Raw genomic sequence first — 21,778 nt, 5'->3', positions numbered from 1 at the left:
TTTAGTAGAGAATGTATCAGCCAGGCATTTTGAATAAAAATGAAAGGAAATCTAAATTGGCTATATTGTCCGAGAGCAGAGCAAAAAGCTGGCGGTGGAGTGGAGCCAGCATCAGACAGCTTCCTCAGGGTGCTAATGAAGAGCACAGCTGTAGAATCTCATTCAGTGAATTGCCAAACCTAAATTTGACAAAGGGTGCCAAGCTAGCTCTCTCCTTCAAATACCAGCCTCTTCCAGTGAATCTGAGCTCTGTGACTGCTTGACTTGAAGAATATGGTGGAAATGACATTGTGCCTTGTTCAGGCTAGTTCTGAAGAAACTGGAAGCTTCTCTCTCTTCTCTCTTAGGATTGTCACTCTTGGGAAGCACCTCCCCTTCTGTAAGGAGGCACACGCAGCCCCTGGAATGGCCCTGGTTGAGAGGAACCACAGATGGGAGCCCATTGCACTGGGCTGACATTTAGCACCAACTAGGCAGCCATGCCAAGGAGCCATTTTGAGAGTGAGCCCTTCATCCCCTGGTTGAGCTGTTCAGGCTGACTCTACATGAAATAGAATGAAGCTGACCCACCAAGCCCTATCAGCCTTATTAAAATTTGGCTATGTTTTGCTGCCTTAATTAATATACCGCTTAATATATTTTAAAAATTGGCTATGTTTTTCAACTAGAACAAGGACTTTAGATATTCCATTTTATAAAATAAGGGGAGAGCCATGCTTTTATGGTTAACAAATCCATATAAAAAATGGATACCCTTTCATGAAAATGCAATACTCTTTAAGATATGCCCATGTAGCTAAATATAAGAGCCAAGTGAGTACTTAGATATAAGGGCAGGGTTTTCTTAGGAACAGTTGTGTGATTACCTCAACACATGAGCAAATAATCAGCTTGGGTCTCAGAGCTCTATAGGTCATAGAATTACCAGATTTTCATTGGGAATCAAGGTTGCTTTATATACGGGAAAGTGCTTTGTAAACAACCCAGTTTTGTACTAATTCAAGAAGATGCTTTGCCACTACTTTTATAATCCAGTATTCACCTGCTGATTGGCTGGAGTTCACTAAATCACTTTTTCCCCCTTTTGCTTCCTTCTACCCCATATAAAATAGTTTCAAAAGAGTTAATTATTATTAATATAGTAACCAAATCAGGAATAGAGATATTTGTAAGGACTGGACAAGGGGTCTTCTCGAGGTCTTTTATTTTCTTTAAGTTCTAATTCACCTCCTACTAAGTCTCTTTTTGCTTTAAAAACATTTGTAGAAACAACTGGGCTAAAATGTGAACAGCGAGTCCCTCCATGTAGTCTGTAGTGGTCTGTTTTTCTATAGAAGCAGCTTGCAATTGGGACTTACAGTTAGGTGTTCAGAGGCAAAAGTGTGTAAGATGTTTATGCTCTAAGAAATCCTAGGAAATAAATTCAAGTTGGAAAAGAATGTATACATTAAGTAAAGCACAAGTATATTTGCTTGTTTTTTATGTACGAATCTCTTCAAATTTAACTTGCCAGAATAAATAGAAACTCATTTTCTGGTCACATTCAGTATTTATTTTGTGATACCTTCTAGGCTGTAATATTACATTCTCTACTTAAAAGTGTAAAAGAATGACTCCAGGGAAGTGTTCAAATATTCACATGTTTCAACTGGAAAGTCTGTTTATGTTAAAAAAAAAAAAAATAGCCTGAGAACTTGGCAACCAGAGTCACATATTGAATTATCATTTTTCAAACTTTAATGTCATGAAAGGTCTTACTTTTCTGCAAAATAAATGTGGGGTGGACAGACACAAAGGTGACCCCCATCATCTTCTCCCTCCTCCTGTCAGTGCTCTTGTGAAATCCCTAAGTCTTGAATGTGGGTGGTTCTGGTGATTTCCTTCCAACCCAGAGAAAATGGCAAAGGTGACACTATGTCTGCCGCTCCCTTGATCGTGGTATACGAGAGTCCCCTTAACCACGTAGTAGAAGCCTGCGTCCCAGCAGAGACTGGACCTGATGTCACCCTGCTGGCCTGATGAAGTAGGCAGCCAGGCTGAGGAGGCACACCTGGGGAAGAACCTTGGGAGGCTTCCAGTCAGCAGGGAGCACAAGGCTGACACCCTTACAGTTACAGCCACGAGGAAATTAATTCTGAAAACACCCCGAGAGAGCTTGGAAATTGATGCTCCTCCAGTCAAGCCTCCAGATGAGAGCACAACCCTGCCAACACCTTGATTACAGCCTTGTAGGACCCTGAGCAGAGGACCCGGCTGAGCCAGGCGTGAGCTTCTAGCTCACGGAAATTGTGAGATCATAGATGAGGATGGTTTTAAGCCATTACGTCTGTGGGAATTTGTTACACAGTGATAGAAAACTAATAGAAGGTACAACCTCTTGCATGGTTTCTGAGATAACAAATGAAACAATGTATGTGGAAAAGCCTGTTAACAATAAAGACTAAAAGAAAAAAAAAGAAACAGTTCTTAAATAGCTGCCAGAGAGACAGAGTATACGCAAAAGGTCCTCAGGAATGAATATATATTCTCTAAATCACTTTTTCCCCCTCTTCTGCTACCTTCTACCCCATATAAAATAGTTTCAAGAAACAGTTAATTATTATTAATATCGTATCCAAGATCAAGGTGTTTGTTGGTGAGGTTGGTTTCTTCTGCGGCATCTCTCGTTGGTTTCTGAATGGGTTGTCTTCTCCCTGTGTCTTCACATGGCCTTTTTTCTGTGACTGTCCGTGTCCTAATCTCTTCTTATAAGGACAACAGTCATATGGGACTAGGGCCCACCACAAGGACCTCATCTTGACTTATTTCCTCTTGAAAAACCCTATTTCCAAATACACTTACATTCTGTAGGGGAGTAAGGACTTTGACATATGCATTTTGAGGGGACACAATTCAGCCCATAAACCCCTCCCAAAGATTCCTCATGCCTTTATATAGCCCATTCCATGCTCTGCTCCCACCCCAAAGCTACCACTGATTTGTTTGTATTTTATATAAGTGGGAACATGTAGTATATTCTATTGCAGGTTTTGCCTCCTTCACTCACATAATTTTGAGAATCATCCGTTACATTTATAAGTTATATGATACTGTTTTTTGCAGAATAGTATTCCACTGGATGACAATATCACATTTTGTTTATCCATTCATATTTTGATAGGTAATTTGGGTGGTCTCCAGTTGGTGGCTAGTGTGAATAAGACTATTATGAGTATTTGTATACGATTCTTTGTGTAGACGCATGTTTTCATATTTATCTTGGGTAAATATCTAAAAATGAAATGTTCAAATCTTGATGGTTATAGGTATAACTTTCTTAAAAAAAAGCCTAAATGTTTCCAGAGGGGCTGTTCCATTTTATATTTGCATCAGGAGGGTATGTGTGTTCCAGATGTTTGCATATCACCAAAATTTGGTATGGGCATTTTTTTTTTTTTTTTTAGTATTATCTATTTGACTCGGTTGCTTAGTTCCTTTGTAACAGTGGCTTTTGTAGCTACTCCATAAAGTCTACAGGATTAAGGATCCTTCTCTATTTCCCCTAACTATTATTAGGTTTTAAGAAATGTTCAATAAGTATTTGTTGGGTGGATGAATATTTTGGTTCAGAAGATTTTTTTCTTTGTTCTTTTCCCTGCTCACTGTTTAATGACTGCATTGTAGAGCCTCGGCTATAATCACAGCACTGTCCTTAGCTTTATGAGAAGCATAAGATCTTTAAATCCAATGAGGGAGGATTCCAGAACAATGTCTACTGTATGGATGGAAATATATGATTTAAAAGAGTTACAAGCTGCATGCTCTGGAAAGTGACATAATCCCTGGGGAATGGCTGGGTAACGGGGAAATTGAGAAAAAGTAAGAAATGAAAAATGCTGTGGGCTGAATCAGGTGCCTTGGAACTGGCCAATTATTGCTTATCTGTCTACTAAATTAAAAATAACCCTGCTCAGGGACTTCTCTTTTGAGAAATAAGAAATACTACTTGCAACAGTTGCCATCTTTCATATGCCAGGCACTGGGCAAACATTAAAGTTGTTGTTTCTGGTAGTGTTCGGGAAAGCCCAACAAAGGAGGTATTTAACCCCTCACTTTTCAGAAGAGCAGGAGAAAGGTGGAATGAAACATGCTCAGGGGCCTAGAGCTAATAATTGGTAGAACTGGGATGCAACAGGTCTGTGAACTTTGAAGCTCCTTCTCTGTAACACTTTGTTGCAGACACAAAGGGAAAAAAAGGAAGGAGGCTCTGAGTGTAGCAGTTTTAAAGACAGTTTTGCTATTATGATATACTACAAGTATAATCTTCAAAATTATCTTAACCCCTTAAGTTTAATTATGTGACTTAAATGTTTGTACAATCATTCACGAGGATATACTAAATTCAACACATTTGATAACTTGAAATAATTGGTAAAAGCATAGTTTAAATAAAATAGCCCTTTCATTTTTTTTTAAATATTTTATTTATTGAGAGAGAGAGAGAGAGAGAGAGAGAGCGCACAAATGGGGGGACGGGCAGAGGGAGGGAGAGGAGCTCTCTTTGGGGCTCGATCCTAGGACCCTGAGAGCTTGACCTGAGCCGAAGGCAGACCCTTAACTGACTGAGCCACTAAGGTGTCCCTAAAATAACCCTTTTTAAAAACTGCCAATGCCAAGATTTTGTAGTGACATTTTGGAAAACAGGATTTGCAATTTTTTTAGATGGCAATATATATGCCCACCTATGAAAAGCAGGTTATAGAATTTATTTAGATAAATTGGGGAAAAATAAACCTTTTTTGCTATAACTGTCTGTCTGGATCTTGTCAGAGTGATCTTTGGATAAGAATTAGCCAATTAAGTACCTGAATTTTCCACTTGATTGGACATGCAAGACAGCAAAAATGATGTGTAGATTAGTCCTACAATTTTTTAAAAGTAAATTTTAAGACTCCTACTTTACAAATTTAGTCACTGCTTTTCATGCCATCAAGTCATTTTTCTGAATTTCTGATTTACATGTGCCATATAGATGTGCTTAAATAATATTCTACTTTGTGTTTTTCTTTTGGTGATGACATTATTGGGAGAAATCCCCAAATGTCATCTCTAGTTGCAGATTTCCACTCTTACTGATTCCAACAACTTGAATCCCTGTATTCTAGCAACACCTCGGATTCCACAAGCCAATGGCTCTAAGGTTTTAACTGAAGTAATTTCTCACTTGAGACCCAGGATACAGCTACTCCTACAAACTGGTGACATTATGCAGTGGCCAAAATGCTACCGTAACACTACCGTGATAGTTTTTTAGAGGGCTTTGCAATATGAACTTGGAAGATTTTTATTTACCATAGATCCAGGGTTGGCACACTTTCTCCATAAAGGCACAGGTAGTAAATATTCTAGGTTTCTCGAGCCATGTGCTCTGTGTTCTTCTGTCCTTGCAATGCAAAAGCAGCATAGACAATAGGTTAGTGAGCAACGGCTGCTGTTTTCCACTCCAGTCCATTTGTGGACATGGAAAACTGAATGTCACTTACTCTTCATATGCCATGAAGACTCTTCTTTTTGTGCCTTTTAATCATTTACAAATTTACAACCATTGTTTGTAAATTGGTTTTTGCTGTTCAGAAACACACCCTGGACCGGATTTGGTCAGTAGACCATAGTTTGCGCACGCCTGCTGTAGAAGTTCAAATCATTTATGTATTCTCTTGGTTGTATAACCAGCATTGGGCAAAAGAAGGAGAAACGTTTTTATCTATTTTTTTAAAGATTTTATTTATTTATCTGACAGAGAGAGGGAGTATAAACAGGGGGAGGGGCAGAGAGACAGGGAGAAGCAGACTCCCTGCTGAGCAGGGAGCCCGATGTAGGACTCCATCCCAGGACCCTAAGATCATGACCTGAGCTGAAGGCAGACATTTAACTGACTGAGCCACCCAGGTGCCCCTGGGTGGCTCAGTTTTTTAAGAGAAAGGTTTTTAAAAAGCAGCCAAATGATTCTTTATTAAGACATGCATTTCACACTGCCCTGCCATGTTTTTTTGTTTTTTGTTTTTTTCAGATGTCTTTCTACAATTCTTTACATTTGATAGATTAAATACATTTTGGGGGGATTCTCTCCTTGACACAGCTGTCGTGTGATATGCAGTCCTTTTTTAATCTTGTCATCAGGAGACCTTTGTACCCCTATATAAAGGCTATTAATTATAAATGTTTTCACCGTGCCTCTGTTAAAATGCAGTATGCAACAATGAACCAATTAACATTTTATATTTTCTAAACAGGAAAGGAGCAACATTAAATTTGCTTTGTAATGGCATAAATTCACTGGAACATTTGTTTCAATTTTCAGGATGGGTATTGCAATAATATTCAATACCCATGCTATGAGTAGTATGGATAAACTAACACATTTACTTCATTATGTTGAACTCCCATATTCATTGGAATTCTATTCGGTTTTATTATTTATGTTATCTGGTTATGGTTTGAGATCAAGGGGCAAACTGTGACTGAGTTTTCTCTAACTTCCTCGTACAAAACAAAGATTTATCAGATTAAGTAATATTTTACGCGACGATTATAGGAATTGTTACATAAACGCTTTCGTTGCTTTTTGGACTCTGAAGAATTAAGGGATGAAAAATAAATATCTGTGATATGCACAGACAGTTTCAATTCATCCTAGACTTTGAGGCAGGGAATCTTACTCTGAGCAGTGACATGCAAATGGGACCTAAGCTGTGCATTTGACAATTGGTGCTCCTTCTCCGGGCTGTGTTAACGTTTGGTTTATCTCTTACCATTGCATATGGTCTAAGTAGGTCAGTGCTTCTTGAACCAGCCTCAGAAGGAATGTTCCATGTTGATAGAGCAAGGAAGCAATGTCTTCCTGTTTAGTTAACGGTTATCCACGACGAAATGGATTTCCTTTGCAACCAGGGACTTTTCTGAGCCTCAAGCATGCTACTGTTCATTGTCAGCATCCACCCGCTGCACACTGCTGTCCTGCCTGAGACCAGACCGCTGGGTTCTAAGGTCAGGAGGCTCGTGTCCCGGATGGAAGAGGCCCAAGAAGATGCTCCTGTTAGAAGTGGTCAGTGACTTTAGAGAGTTAAAAAAGAGAAGCCACGAGTCCCTCACGATTATTTCCTGATACCCTGCCTCACGTCAAAAGGATTTGACAAGTTTGCAAGAATACATTGAGGCCAATAACAAGAAGAACTACAAAAAACGAGGAAAGAGGGCAAAGGAAAATAAATTGAAGAAAATGATAGGAAAGCAAGGGTAGCACTAATAAACCGAGTATTTATTTTAAGTTATATATAGTTTCCAGAGCTGGGCCACAGATTCGACTCTAAAATTTTCCGAGTTGCCTAAAAATGAAAGAAACTTGGTCCCTAATACCCATGGAGTATCCTCCAGAAACAGATTAACAAACCGAGAAACATAACCCCCAAGATGGGTCCTCGGCCAAGGATCGAAATATGATGTGGGAGACTGCGCTCTAGCCACGCTTGTCCCTGAGTTTCTCATGTTAAGTTGGAAAAGCAAGGCTGATAAATGTCATCAAGTTCTCGATGTCCGCTATCTCTCTTTTACTTCATTTAGGTCATTTTGATCGAATGGGTATATGCATATGTTTGAAAGTCAAACATACAGATGGCTTTATAATAAAAAAGTAACATCTTAGAGGGGCAGGATATCAGTCCCCCCCCTTTTTCCCTTCTCTCTCAGCTCCACCCTGGCCATCCAGGTCTTAACATTTATGACTTTACTATTCCATTGTCCAAGCGGCATGACGTGTATATTTGGTTATATAATCTTCTGTCCATTTTCATTAGTAGGATTGTAAGCTTGCATCAAGTGGATGTTCACATCGCTGTGGCTACAGTGGATTGAAAATGCATTCACTACACTTAGAGGCGCAAAGGAAATGAAATTTCTTATTCCCTGTAACTGATGGGATCTTAATCATGAACTCTGACCCTTCCGTGGAGCTGTGAGAACACGCCCTTGATGATGAATCAATGGGGTCATTGTGTCGTGGGTCCCGAAGATGGCTTCACACATCCAGGTTTGGCGATTCACTGGAAAGGCTTGCAGGACTCCGTGAACAGTCCTATACAGTAAGATTCCCTAGCTCAGACCACAATTCCAGACTCCCAGGGGGTAAAAAGGTGTTCAGCACAAACCAGGTTGTCCCCACAGACATTTATGAGGCTGCCAACCCTCTGTGTCAATAAATGAATGTGAGCATTCCTCAAATCCAACTTCCCAGGCGCCAGCCCAGGACCACCCTGGAAGCGGCCCCCCTAAGGACAGCAGTCTCAGGCTGCTAAAACAGCCCCATCTTCTGGTTGAAGCAGTGGCTTTTGGTTTAATGATCTGTGAATTCAGAAGGTAGCGCCTTTGAGATGGATGCTCAATTCCCAGATTCCCTCTGTTTCCCTTGTTTTTCTCTCAAGTTCTGTGTGTGTGTGTGTGTGTCTGTGTGTGTCTGTGTGTGTATCTGGTGCACCCATGTGTGGTAGATGTGTGGTGTGAGGTATGTCTGTGGCATGACTAAATGTGTGTGTAATGAAAGTGTTTGTGGCGAGATGTGTGTCAGTGTGTGGTGTCCCCGTGTGTGTGAGTGTGTGCATCTGTATGTTTGGTGCACCTGTGGGTGTGGGTATGCTGGTGCAGGGGAGCGAAAGTGAGCACTCATGGAGACCCAGGAATGGCTGAGATCCTTCTGTGCCTTCGGAGTTTTCACTGATTTGTGCAGGAGCGTGGCCAGGAGGCTGCTTGGTTTGGCTCGTGCAGCAGGGTGGGCCACTGCTCATAAAAACCTCCAGCTCGGCCCCGGTGTCTTTGGTCGTAAAATCCCCACAGCCACCAGCTCTTGGCTCTAACCTTTCTCTGCCCAGCTGGGCACAGTCCCTAGAACGCAGCTGCTGGAAGCTCTGTCATCCCCGCACCTGGGGACACCTACCACCCGTCCTCCTTCTCTGCTGCAGCCTGTTGCAGATTTCCAGAAATGCCTGGAAATTTCTCCTCAACCAACCCTCTGTCTTCCATTTTCCTTACTGTTATGGGTTTACATGGTGCTTGTTCAAATGTGGTTTTCCCTGTGCCTCAGGAGAGGGAGGAGGTACCCGTGCCTGCTCAGCCTACCAGCCGTGACAGGTGGCCCTCCCACGTGTGCCTCCACAGGCTTCACGACTGCCCGCGAAGGGTCCTTTTGAGTGGGACGGCAGGGGTGTTTTCATTTAGAAGTAATCAGTTGGGCACCTGGGTGGCTCAGTTGTTAAGCGTCTGCCTTCGGCTCAGCTCATGATCCCAGGGTCCTGGAATGGAGCCCTGCATCGGGGTCCCTGCTCGGGGGGGGAGTCTGCTTCTCCCTCTGCCCCTACCCCTGCTCGTGCGTGCTCTCTCTCTCTCATAAATAAATTAATTAATTAATCTTTAAAGTAAATAAATAAAAGGCATCAGTTGAAATTGCAGTGAACTTAAGAAAAGTATTTCAGTTTTTAAACAATTGAATTAACCACAGTAGGGAGACTACTACATGTGAATGTATAATGTGTTTGGATCAATATGCTAAAGATCATCTTAGTGTGCTTGTGAAAATAATTTTGATCTACTGGATCCCCCAATAGGATCTTGAGAACTCCTAGGTTCTGTAGATTATATTTTGAAAATCACTGGACGACACATTACTTTCATTACCATTTTATAATATTGGTAGATTTTAGAAAATGTACATTTGTGTTAAATTTCATGCACCAAGTACGTGTTGTTTTTTCTCAAAGGGTCCATCTTGCTGGGACGATGTCTTAATCCCAAACCGGATGACCGGTGAATGCCAATCTGCAAACTGCCCTGGGACTACAGCCGTAAGTGCCTGGTCAAATCCATTCTTTTCATTATCGCGTCTTCAGTGGTTAGTAGGAAATTAGAATAGAGACAAGAAGGCTAACTGATTTTTCTTCCATCTGATAGTATTCAGCCAAAGTGTCATCAGATTCGAAGTATTATTTGTATAGTCACCCCAAATTCTACCTTGTTCATTGCCATCCAGTGTCATTTTCCTAGAGGCTTAACCACTTTGGGTGACTATTTTGAAACATGTCAATTTAAACTCCTTACAGAGTGATATTCATGGAATATAAAGAAGAGCCACTTGGGAGCCTAGCAGAAGAAAGTAACAAAGATATAAGGTTAATCTTTGGGCTGGTGCTGTGATATTTTGTATTTATATTCCGTGTTGTTCAAAATTGCTTTCTTTCTTTATCTCTTTCTGCCTTTCTTTTTGTGTCATAGTGGGCTATTAGAAAATCTAGTGTGCATGAGCAGCTCTACAATTGCATGACCATCTTCTCTTCTCTGCACTCCCCTTACTCTTTGCAAGCATACGCCATACGTTGATGTTTCATATAGAGCAGATATTTAGTAAAAGCGATCCTAAGTACTGAAATTATTTTTTAAATCATTTTATATTCTGATCGTGTTTGTAATTTGTATATTATTTTCCTTTTTACCTCGAAAATTCCTGGATCTCTCATAATCTGACTGTATGTATCTCCTGAGCTGTAAATACTGTTATGGTGCCAACCCAGATGTCAGTGTTCGTTCACAAAGTGTCACAGCCAGCTGCCAGTTCGTATCTTTTCCCAGGAATAAAGTCTGTCAATAGCAACAGGTAGAGTCTTTGAGCTAGAACCATTAGGCCTGCCTTGTCTCTCCAATCTGCAGGGCGGTTGCAAGGTACGGAGGGAGAAGTGAGCAGCACTAACAATCATTTTCCATCAAACAGGGGCGAGGACCGTGAGCAGATTTTTATTAATGCAAATCCTGAAGAACAATAATGACTTGTTTGTCAGTCACATATATCCAGGCATAATCTAGTCTTGTAACTTTGCTACTGAGATGAAAGGAAAGTGAATATATTTATGGGGCAGAATTCTTCAGTATAATTACATACCCACCCATGTATGCTTACAAGTGCAAGTATGTATATATTATAGTGTATAATATCTCTTAATTACAATTATATGTAATAATAATCATATCTCCATCCATCGATTCATTCATCCATCTGCACACACATGCATCATCTGTTATGTGTAACGCTGCGGTCTCTGTATCATTTTTACAATCATGTGAGGTCCTTTGAAAACCTACTTCAATTCCTGATAGTCTGACTGCCTCTCCCAGACCTTGATATTAATTGGCAGGATTTAGTCACATCAGAAGAGACACTTTTGCATCTTAAGGATTTAGCTGCTGGGGCGCCTGTGTGGCTCAGTCGTTAAGCATTTGCCTTCGGCTCAGGTCATGATCCTGGGGTCCTGGAATCGAGCCCCGCATCGGGCTCCCTGCTCGGTGGGAAGCCTGCTTCTCCCTCTCCCACTCCCCCTGCTTGTGTTCCCTCTCTCGCTGTGTCTCTCTGTCAAATGAATAAAAATAAAATCTAAAATAAATAAATAAATAAATAAATAAATAAATAAATAAATAAATAAGATTTAGCTGCAAATCAGTCAAAGGGGGAAACTGCTGAGTGGGACTGAAAATCCTTTCCTTTGCTTGTTGCATATTCTACTTACCTTAGGTATCAGTACATGGAATTCAGCGTAAATTAAGGTATATTGCAGCTCTGTATCTGACAGCAGGGTGATCTGATATCCTTCAAAATCCTTTCAGTACCCACCATATAAAAATACTGGATTAAATTACAAACATGTATTTTTAAAAGAATGGCTGTGCTGACAACATAATAAGGAAGCGTATATACGTCAAAACCAGGAGAAAGCTGGACCCCAGAGGGGAAACTGTGTCAGCTGAAGTGAGCCGCCACCTTGGCAGCAACGACTGATCACTGGGGGCTGGAGCCTCAGTTGGGCAGGTGTCTATGGGAGGCTGCAGCTGAGTTTATGGCTTCATCAAGGTGGCAGATGAAACCACAGAATCCTACATAGAGCTAGTACCCATAAAACATGATACCCTTGTGGGATCTGCTGGAGAGGAAGGCGCTAGCTTCCTCGAGAGGCAGTCTGTGCCGGTCCCCGGCTCACTCTGATCCCCTGGTCGGTGTTCCTCACCCATGTGCACTGCTCTGCTGGCCGCCGCCTAAGGTCTCACGATGGACCAGATCCTGGGCAAATTCACACTCCCCGAGAGGGAGGAAGTCCCTACCCACCCTCCCAGACCACTCTAGGTTTGCAGACATCGTCCCCAGCCCAGAGTGAAGTCTGGACTCAGAATTAACTCTGAATTCCACACAAGAAGGTCTGTCCACAGAGCCCTTCAGTGTGTTTCGGGGGCCCCCTGAGGAGCGAGACAAATGAGCCCACTCCATGGTGCCTTGAGGTGTGTGCTGCTGGCCCTGAGGACCACCCCCTGCAGCTGGCAGCCATCCATTTCTGTTTGCAGCCCACCCCAACAGGACACCAGTGTGGCAATGTGACTTGTGATCGCATGGTGCGGGGCATACTGAGGAAGTGGGTCCAGGATAAGGTGATTCACAAGCCAACTGAAATCATCACAGCCGTCAACTACAGACTTAAAAAAACAAAACAAAACAAAGCACATATAGATGGCTCTTGTTTTTTTTTTTGTTTGTTTGTTTTTTATTTTTCTTTTAATCCATTCTGTCTCCTTATGTCTTTGGTTAGAGAGTTTAGTCCATTTGCATTCAAAGTAATCATTGATAGATATGTATTTATTGCCATTTTATTCCTTGTTTCATGGTGGTTTTGAAGATTTTTCTCTGATTCTTTCTTGTCTTTCATGTTTTGCTGATTTTCTTTTGTGATATATTTGGATTTCTTTCTCTTTATTCTTTGCATATTTATTAGTGGTTTTTGTAATATATGGTTACCATTTGATTTGTGTCTAACCTCTTCTGCACATAGTAGCCTATATTAAGCTGGTGGTGGTTTACCTTTGAACCTGTTCTTTTCTCCTCGCCTTTCCATGTTGTAGGTATATGTTATTATATTTTATATCCTTTTTTTTAAAACATGTTATTTATTTATTTGACAGAGAGAGACACAGCAAGAGAGGGAACACAAGCAGGGGGAGTGGGAGAGGGAGAAGCAGGCTTCCCGCCGAGCAGGGAGCCCGATGCGGGGCTCGATCCCAGGACCCTGGCATCGCGACCTGAGCTGAAGGCAGACGCTTAAGGACTGAGCCACGCAGGCGCCCCATGTGAGCTCTTAATTGCCAAAAATCACAGCAGTTAGGACATGGGCCCACTGGCCCGGTGGAGGTGATACAGATGCAGATCAAGGGGGAACAAATACATTTTGAACAAATTAACAAACAACATGTGAGATTGTAGGTTAAGATTATCTACCCCAAAAGCCAAAGTACATTATTAAAGATTTTTTTGAAAAGCATTATCAAAAATAGATTTTTTTAAAAGGTTCAATAACTCAGAAAGATATAGCATTTTAAAAATTGTATGATCTTAGTAACATGATCAAACCCAAAATATATTAAGGACAAATTCTCAGGATTAATAAGTATATGGATAAATCTGGCACGAGGGCAGGAGATAATAACATTGACCTCTGAGGGGCTGGGAGCTCCAGCGGCATGATCAGGAAGTATGTGGCAAATCAATGCAACCAGTGACAAGGGTTGCATCGTGAACACTGCACCCAACACCTGGAGATGCCTCCTTTTTTAAGCATATATGGAACATTTCAACAATTGATCATGTTTTGGGGCATTAAGGCATTTAAATAACACTTACAAAAGCATAACCATAAAAGTCTCTGAAACATGGAAATTCAATTAACTTAGCCAGTAAATCCAAATGGAAATATGAAACCAAACAACAATGAAAATACACCACATATCAAATCTTTGGGGATGTTGTGAAATTAGAATTTAAAGGGAGTATTTAGGACCATCAGTGCTTATTTTATAAAAGAAGAGAGAATAAATTTATTTCAATGTAATGTTTAAAAGGTAGAAAAAGAAATCGTCATATCCAACTATTTTTCTCTCATTTTTTAGTGAACACTAAATAAAAGAATTGAAGGCATGCACACTTTTTTGTAACCAGTGGCTGGCGGCACTCTCAGTGTGAGAAATTTAATTCATTCTTTCTCTTTCTTATCTTAAAACATTTTTTGTGTGAATTACATTTTTACAGTGCAGCTATATATAAACATTGACTCCTGTGTTTTCTAAGGCATTGTGTGTGGTGTTTATTTCTTAAGGAGATGAGAAGATAGGCATTTTTAAGTAGTTTATCATATTTAAATTTGCAGGATATTTTAGGTTTTTGACAGTATTTTATACACTATATATTATATTCTCATTAAGAAGTTAAATTTCTATCCCTTGAGAAAAAATATCCATATACTTAAAATTCAAAAGAGCAAGGTCACTAATATATTCATAATTAATATTTATACACTTAAAGATAATCTATTTAGATCATTTTAAATACAGTGAAATCTAAACTTGGTTTTTAAGAGTACAAATATAAACTTGACCCTCGCTACACTTTAGACGGAGAAATCTGTACCTAATTCAGTTTTACACTAATCGCTGTTACCTAAACAAAGGAGCATAGCATTAGTTCTGAAAGGCAACTTACCTTTTCATAAAAAGAATTCTAGTCAGCTGAGAGGGTATATATGCTTCTGATTTAAAGAGGGACAAAAATCACTTAGGATTTTCTCCATTAGTGAAATTAAATCAACTTTGGATATGACATAAGACCTTAAATTTTCTTTGTAAATCTTTTTTACGTTTTATGTATGATACCTTAAGCAACCAAGATATTTGTGTTTGTCCATGCACTGGGGTTATGTGATTTACTCAGTTGCACACACATAGGCTAAGGCATACCCAGAAGTCTTACTCTCTGGGTGTTATTTCTGAGTTCCAAATTATAACTTTAAAGCGAGTATCCCCTGTTCATCAAACACTCCCCTGTGGAAACCTCTGACTTAGTAGTGCTTTTGTGGTAATGAAGGGTTTCTAAGCCAACTGTGAGAGTGTTGCCTTTTTCCTCACACCTTATAATTGGACAGCAGGGTTTAGGTGAAGGGGATAGTGCCTTAGATGACAAGGAAAAAAATTAAATCATGGCTTTGTCCTAGTTCGTTCAGGCTATAACAAAAATACCATAAACACGGTGGCTTATAAAAAAAACAAACATTTGTTTCTCACAGTTCTGGAGGCTAGGAAGTTCAAAATCAAGGGCCTACTTCCTGATTGACAGATGCTATCACATGGTGTAAGGGACAAGGGGTATTTCTGAGATATGTTTTATAAAAGTGCTAATTCCACTCATGAGCCCTCTGCTCTAATGCTCTAATCGCCCTCTAAAGAACCCACCTCCAAACACCATCACAATGGGGATTAGGCTTCCATATATCAGTTTGAGGGGGGGACACAAATATTCAGTTCATAGCAGTCTTCAAAGTGATAAATGGACCACGGTCAATATTTTTGTTCTTATTAAGGAGTGTTATTTTACTACTTAACAGCCTATAAATACATTATATTTTATGTTTTTGAGTAGTCATACTTACCTGAAATCCCATGTAAAGTAATGTATTTTATGTTTAAAATTATTTGACTTTGATAGGCATTAAACTCTTTTACACAGAACTCTTGTTATTTATCAGAAACAGTTTAAAAAGACCTCTTAAGATAGCTTGAATGAAATTAGATGCTAAAAACTATCCCCTAAACTATAGTAAATAGCATAAATATTAAACTCAATGTAATAAATGGAGAGCCTCCATCTTATTCAACATGCAATTTATTTCTTATATTTTCCCCCAGTTGAGCTCAGTATATGTCAACTGGAATTAGTTTGAATAAAAGTTAATATTCAGAGTCTGTATCTCTGATTTCATCTTCTGGGGAGATGTTGACTAAAATGAAATGAATAATAAATAAAAGTCACCTAATACTGAACAATTTTTGTAGAGAGAGCATTTGCATGGTAGTTTATGTCCAAAAAGTTTCTAATTAATGTTTTAGTTTAATCAAATCACTCTCCTCAAACGGATCTGTGTTTCTTTTGGTTGTTTCCATTGTTGTTTTAGACTTGATTAGAAGCTCACAAAATGAGATGCAAGATTTCTCAGGATGGTTTCCTGGTGTAGACTGTCTGTTCTTATTTTTTCCAGTGTCCAATAATAATGAAAAGTTGGCTCTGTTTTGTTTTTAAGAAAAGATCTCAGGTTGACCAGGTATCCCTGAGATAGTCACAAAAGTCTGTTTACATGCAAGATATAAAAGTTGCTGCAGGCTCTACAACCTTGTGTGGCTCAGCCCGTCTACACAACGCAGTAGCCAGCGTGGGCACAGACATTCCCAAATACGTCAACAACCCCAGCCCTCGTGGCTTCCATCCCAGAGGGCAGCTGGGCACTTAAGTGTGGAGGGAAAAGAATAAAAGCAGAAGAAAAAGAGGAGAAGGCATATGTCCCCTGCTCATTCTGCCCTGATGTTTGGTCGAAGAGAAATGGTCTCCATGTCCTTTCACTGTCCTCGGCGGTCATGTTTTCTTAAATCTAAATAAAATTGAATTGTGAAAGCTTTGAAGTCGAACTCAGATTATGATTGAGTGGGATCTAAGCGTGACAAAGTGGTCTTTGTTGTCTGACATGCAATTTGGGTGACAAACTAGAAACTTCTTAGAGCATTTTTCAAAAGCCGATCAACTATTCAGACTCCAGGACAGTTCACTTCTAAACTACGTTTTTACCACTTGAGAACAAAAAGTGTCGTTTTTAAAAAGTAAGGTAAGAATTAGAAGATAGATATTTTTATTAGAGTCAGTGAAGGTTTTGCAAATTTAAATGAAAATTTAAAATGTTTATATGTAAAAATAAATTAGTCTATTATGAAAAAAGTGTCAGTTTTTAAAAGCACTAAAGAAATTGAGGTCGTTTTTAAGAACCTAGGGGTACTTGGGTGGCTTAGAAGCCAACACTCAATTCAACTGAACTGTTTTTTTCTGTGATAGAACCCTCCTTTTTGTCTCGACTGTTTGATAACTTAGTGGGAAATTGTATCAACAGCCATCTCCATGTAATTGTAAAAGACTCTTGTACGCTGTTCCATGAAACAAATCTCCAAGGAAATAAAACCAGGGACCAGAAATTAGTGCATGTGTATCAGAATTCCTATATACACAAGGTAACCAGTATCCACACCAAGTGTCCACACATATGACCTTGGTTTAGTTGATGATGTCTTTGTTCAAGCAAATGTCCAGTTTCTATAACATATATTTTTAAATATTGGAAATAATTCCTTGCCTCCTCAATTCCAGGAAACTCCTATTCTGTGTGAATTGTCAGTAGTTTTCTTTCACTTGAGGACCCATGATTCTCTGTGTTATAATTTGTATCTCATTTTGTATACAATAGAAGAAAATCATGCCTCTTATCACTACACTGCATAAGATGAGCAATTTAAAATCTGCTTATTATCTCCAGAGGCTTCAAAAGTTACTTAATTTTTCATCTTTCCACAGAACGGTTCCAAAGCCGGATATGTTAGTAAGAGGCTGCCCTGAAGGTTGTGTTATGGCTTTAGACAAGGGCCCAAGTCAACAAAGAAACAACAAAGAAATTTATTATGATTAATCAGAGAAAGGTGCATTTCTAGACCACTAGGTTTTAGATTGGGGAGACGGTATATTGATCTGCCAGGAAACATAGCAATAGGTGTAATAAGATAATTTCAGACAGATTTATAAATGAAATTCTGAGAACTGGAATGAAGAAAGATTATATAAATACCACTGTAAACATCATCAAACTTTTCAACTAGGATGGTAGATGAGACCTACCTAGAAATAGCTGGGAGTAGGGACTGAAGGCCACTCTGTGATCACCTCCGTGCAGATACACAGGCAGCTAATGGAGTGAGAAGAATAGAAGGAAGATGTGTGAGTGATACAGCAGGAGAATGAGGACTGCTTCTCGGCTGGGAAATAGCCCTCTTGGTCCTTCAGGCAGGTGATTGATGGCTCTCAGAGACCCACACTTCATCATGCCGTGATGGAGGTCATTAAGAAACCATCATCTCTCTTACTCAGGTCAAGCTAGCGCTCAAAAAGTTATCAAGGGCCATGATAAAATTTAGTTTTTAAGATATATGCTGCAAAAAAAAAATACTTAAAGCCAGTTTCCCAAACCTGAGATTTAGGATGGAAAATATAAACATGGAGGATGAAATCAAAACTGAGAAGAATCCGATGTGCTCTTGACCACATGTGCTGAAACATTTATTTTCACTAATATTTCTTGGAAACAAACATAGTTTGGGATCCTCAGGTCTGAATTTCCTAAAGTGGGTAATAATCATCAACCCCCTCAATCCTCAGAATTCGCAAAAATAAGCATGAGTGTTTTGATGAGATAAAGAGAACACTTTTATGTTTAAAGATTGGGAAGCAAAATATAATTTTTAAAATGTGTGTCTTTCCATTGAAAGAAATATAGTCATTTTTATAATACATACTTATTTGTTGTGTTAGTCACTATGCAGAAAATAAAGACTGGCCTTTAGGAGCTGGGAATCTAGTTGCAGAAATAAGACCTTATAGAAATGACTGCAATTCGGATTCAACAGAAAAAAAAAAAAAAAAAAAACTTACTGAGCATGTCTTCTATGCCAGGCACTAGGAACAGGAAAGCGAATATTCCATTGGCTGCTCTCGCAGTTTGGGAAAAATTTCAGGATGGAATCAGAAGTGCAGGCAAATGGAGATTTTTACCGTGAACTAAATATTGTTAAAGATGGATATGAAAGACTGTAAAAAGACTTCACCTAAAAAATGAAAGTCTCCCCTTTGTGAGTAAACAGAGGAAATAAGACAAATTGGTATATGAATGCCATGAAGCAAGCACCAAAAATGCTTGTTAAAGTACAGAGAAGAGAAATTTCCTCCACAGAGATGACCAAAGAAAAGGCTTTCTGGGGGAGGTGGCCCCTGAGGGAGGGGTGGTGCAATTTTCACAGGCGGTGATGTTGGCAAGGTTGAGAGTTTCCTGAGGCAGAGAAAATGATGGGAATAAAGGGAGAGAAAATGGAGGACCATTTGTTCCAGGAATGACTTTTAGCTACTAGACAGTATGCTCAGTTCTCCTGTGTGTGCAATACCGACATTGCTTCCGTGGAGCTCCTCCCAGCCCCGATGACCTGGCACTTGTCGTCAGGGAAGATGAAAAAGAAAAGCACAGGACGCCACGAGGACAAGGAACAGAGCGGAATCTGTGAGTTAGGGCAGCCCAGCTTGGGGAAGGCAAGCTGGAGCTGAGATCTGCAGGCGGAGCCAGCGTGAGCTGCGAGAGGGGCAGAGGATGACCTCCCACAAGAAGGACCCTCTTGTAAGAGTCGTCCTGAGGGAGGAGACTTTGAGAAGCATCTGGAATTTAGTGCTGACTGAGAAACAAGAGGCAATGCAGTTTCCTTTGTGTGTGTGTGTTATTTTGTCTGTGCTCTCCACGTAGAGGACTGTAATAGAAGTACCTTACCATGTTGAAGTTTCGATATTTTGAAGGCTGAAATAGCAGTTGAGCTGCTTGGCATGATGGTGGGGTAAGGAACAAAGCAAAAAAAAAAAAAAATATATATATATATATATATATATTGAAGGTAACAAAAAAGATAGTGTTTATACAATTTGTTTATTGTACTTGAATCCCTGGGAACGTGTGAATAAAGGTAGATGAGAATTGGCATTTGCCTTCCTTAAAACTAGAAACACAACATACAAATGAGATTTTAGTTTGGAACCGATTAGAAGCACCACACTTTTCTTGTATTTATTGGGTAATTAAGAGCAGCCATATGGTTGTCTTCTGTCTTATCTGTTCACGTTTCTCCAGTATGTTCCTCAGTGGGAGTCGTTTAGTGGTTGATTGAAATTCTATCTTTATTGGCAACTCTCTGTTATCTGTAATTGCCAGAAGTGGATGATCCAATATAAAAGGTTTCCCTTCCCTTCTCTTCCTGCCACTCCCATTTTCTCAAACTTACTGGAAAACCAGAGACTTTTATTTTATTTATTTATTTTTTTTGCCATTAACTTTTGAAAATATTAGAGGGGGCAGAAAATAGGTTACTACATGAAGTAAATTTTGAGTCTATCTGAGAAGCCGTTTCTTCCTAAGGATTATCAAGCTGACTGGAACTTTATGCTGAACAGTTTGAGGAGTGGACTGAGTTAAGAAGCATATCTGTAACTCCTTCTGTTCTGATGTGCATGTTAATTAACTTCTGTTCATTTCCAGTCTCCATTTGTGAAGCAAAGATTGTACATCACTCTTGAAATTTCACTGAGTATGTAGGAATTCAGGACTCAGTAAAGCCTCCTGTTTTTCAGAAATGAAAGATAATTCTGTTGAGTTCACATAACTGTCAATATCTGTAGATTTTCATATCTTATTCAGAAATGCCTATATTCTTCTGGATCACAGAGCTGTCATTTTTTCTTAGAGTTACCTAATTTATTCATCCTTTACCAGTCTTATTAAAAATGAACTATTCCAATCAAGCAAAGAACCAATCCTCCATGTGCTTCTAACATTTCATTAAAACTTACACTGATGTTCACAAGAAGTATAAATCTCATTAAGTGACTTTATGTTAAGCAATTAAAAATTATATCACTTAGCCCAGTGCCCAATATAGGAAGACTCTTTAGAGAATGCATTCTAATTTAGTATTTAATAGTGAGTGGTATTAGTTATTATAAGGCATGCATTTAAATTTGGACATTTCCTTGATTGGATGCTGAAATGTTTTAAATGCACTCACTGCTAAGGACTGTGGTTCAGTCACATGCCTGAATGATGAAATGTTTATGTCATATAGTTAAAGCAAATATAAATGGAGAAGAACACATAGTGGGGGCCATTGCAGGCCAGCAGTTATGGTATGTGGTTTGATAAGAATAAAACCGTAACAGTAGAGATACAACAGTACATTTTATTGGAGTTGAGCCTAGAGGAGCTTCTTAGGGATGGCTTCTGTTTACTCTTAAGGAATACGCAGAGTCAATAGAAGTGTTATAAAGAAGTTGCCGGTGAAGAACAGGATCTATCAGCCATGGTTATGAGACTAGATGAACTCTGTGATGATCAGAACCCAAGAGAGCAAATAATAGAAAGGTTATCCAGACCAGAGGATTAGTTAGGATGTTACAAAGTCATGACTACTATAAATTAGGATTAATAATCCACTAATACTCATCAATCCACACTGTTGAAAACATGGCTCTTTAGAAATCATGGACTGACCTCATATGGAGAACTCTGATTTAGTCTGAGTCCTTCCACGTTTTCTCTAACCACCACAACCGAGTACCTCTCAAGGATTCTGTCAGCTATCACGGGTAGCTCTCCAAAGGAGAAAACAAAACTACACAATAATAACAACCAAAGTCTTCTGTAATGGTGAAGGCCAATCTCTATTAGGAGAAGAGGCAGAAGGGGAGAGGAAATAATTAGGGTTAGCTGAATAAATGAAAACTAATTACTCTCTCGGTCAAGTGTTGCTTTGCTGCTAAAGACATGTCAAGGAGAAAGACCTCCAGCTGCTAAGAATCACCAAGGGTCTGGCCAAAAACATTTGCAGGTTTAGGAACTAAATCTCAGCAATTCAGATCTTGAAGAGACCAAGTCATGAGCTAAAACAACACACAGAATTTGTGAACCACATCAATTCGTTAATGTATACTCCAGGGACAACACGTCCAACTGCACAATATTCACGTCTACCCCCCACAGATCTGTCTCTTTTCCTTTTCCCT

At 39.6% G+C, this 21,778-nt stretch overlaps 1 protein-coding gene across 3 annotated transcripts in view; it reads left to right on the top strand.

Moving 5' to 3' along the window:
* The window catches only part of PRKN (parkin RBR E3 ubiquitin protein ligase), a 1,304,062-nt gene that overhangs the window by 626,437 nt on the left and 655,847 nt on the right, over positions 1 to 21,778 (top strand). For all 3 annotated transcript variants that reach the window (XM_073894189.1, XM_073894188.1, XM_025866444.2), the window contains exon 5: positions 9,786 to 9,869. In XM_073894189.1, the coding sequence (XP_073750290.1) occupies positions 9,786 to 9,869 (84 nt within the window). The remainder of the gene's footprint in view (positions 1 to 9,785; positions 9,870 to 21,778) is intronic.

This window comes from Callorhinus ursinus, unplaced genomic scaffold, assembly GCF_003265705.2.
Source record: "Callorhinus ursinus isolate GAN/ISIS: 27379988/994484 unplaced genomic scaffold, GSC_fseal_2.0 scaffold6, whole genome shotgun sequence".
Classification (NCBI taxonomy): Eukaryota; Metazoa; Chordata; class Mammalia; order Carnivora; family Otariidae; genus Callorhinus; species Callorhinus ursinus.
Note: the sequence above shows the minus strand (reverse complement) of the source record. Positions and strands in the feature narration are given on the sequence as shown.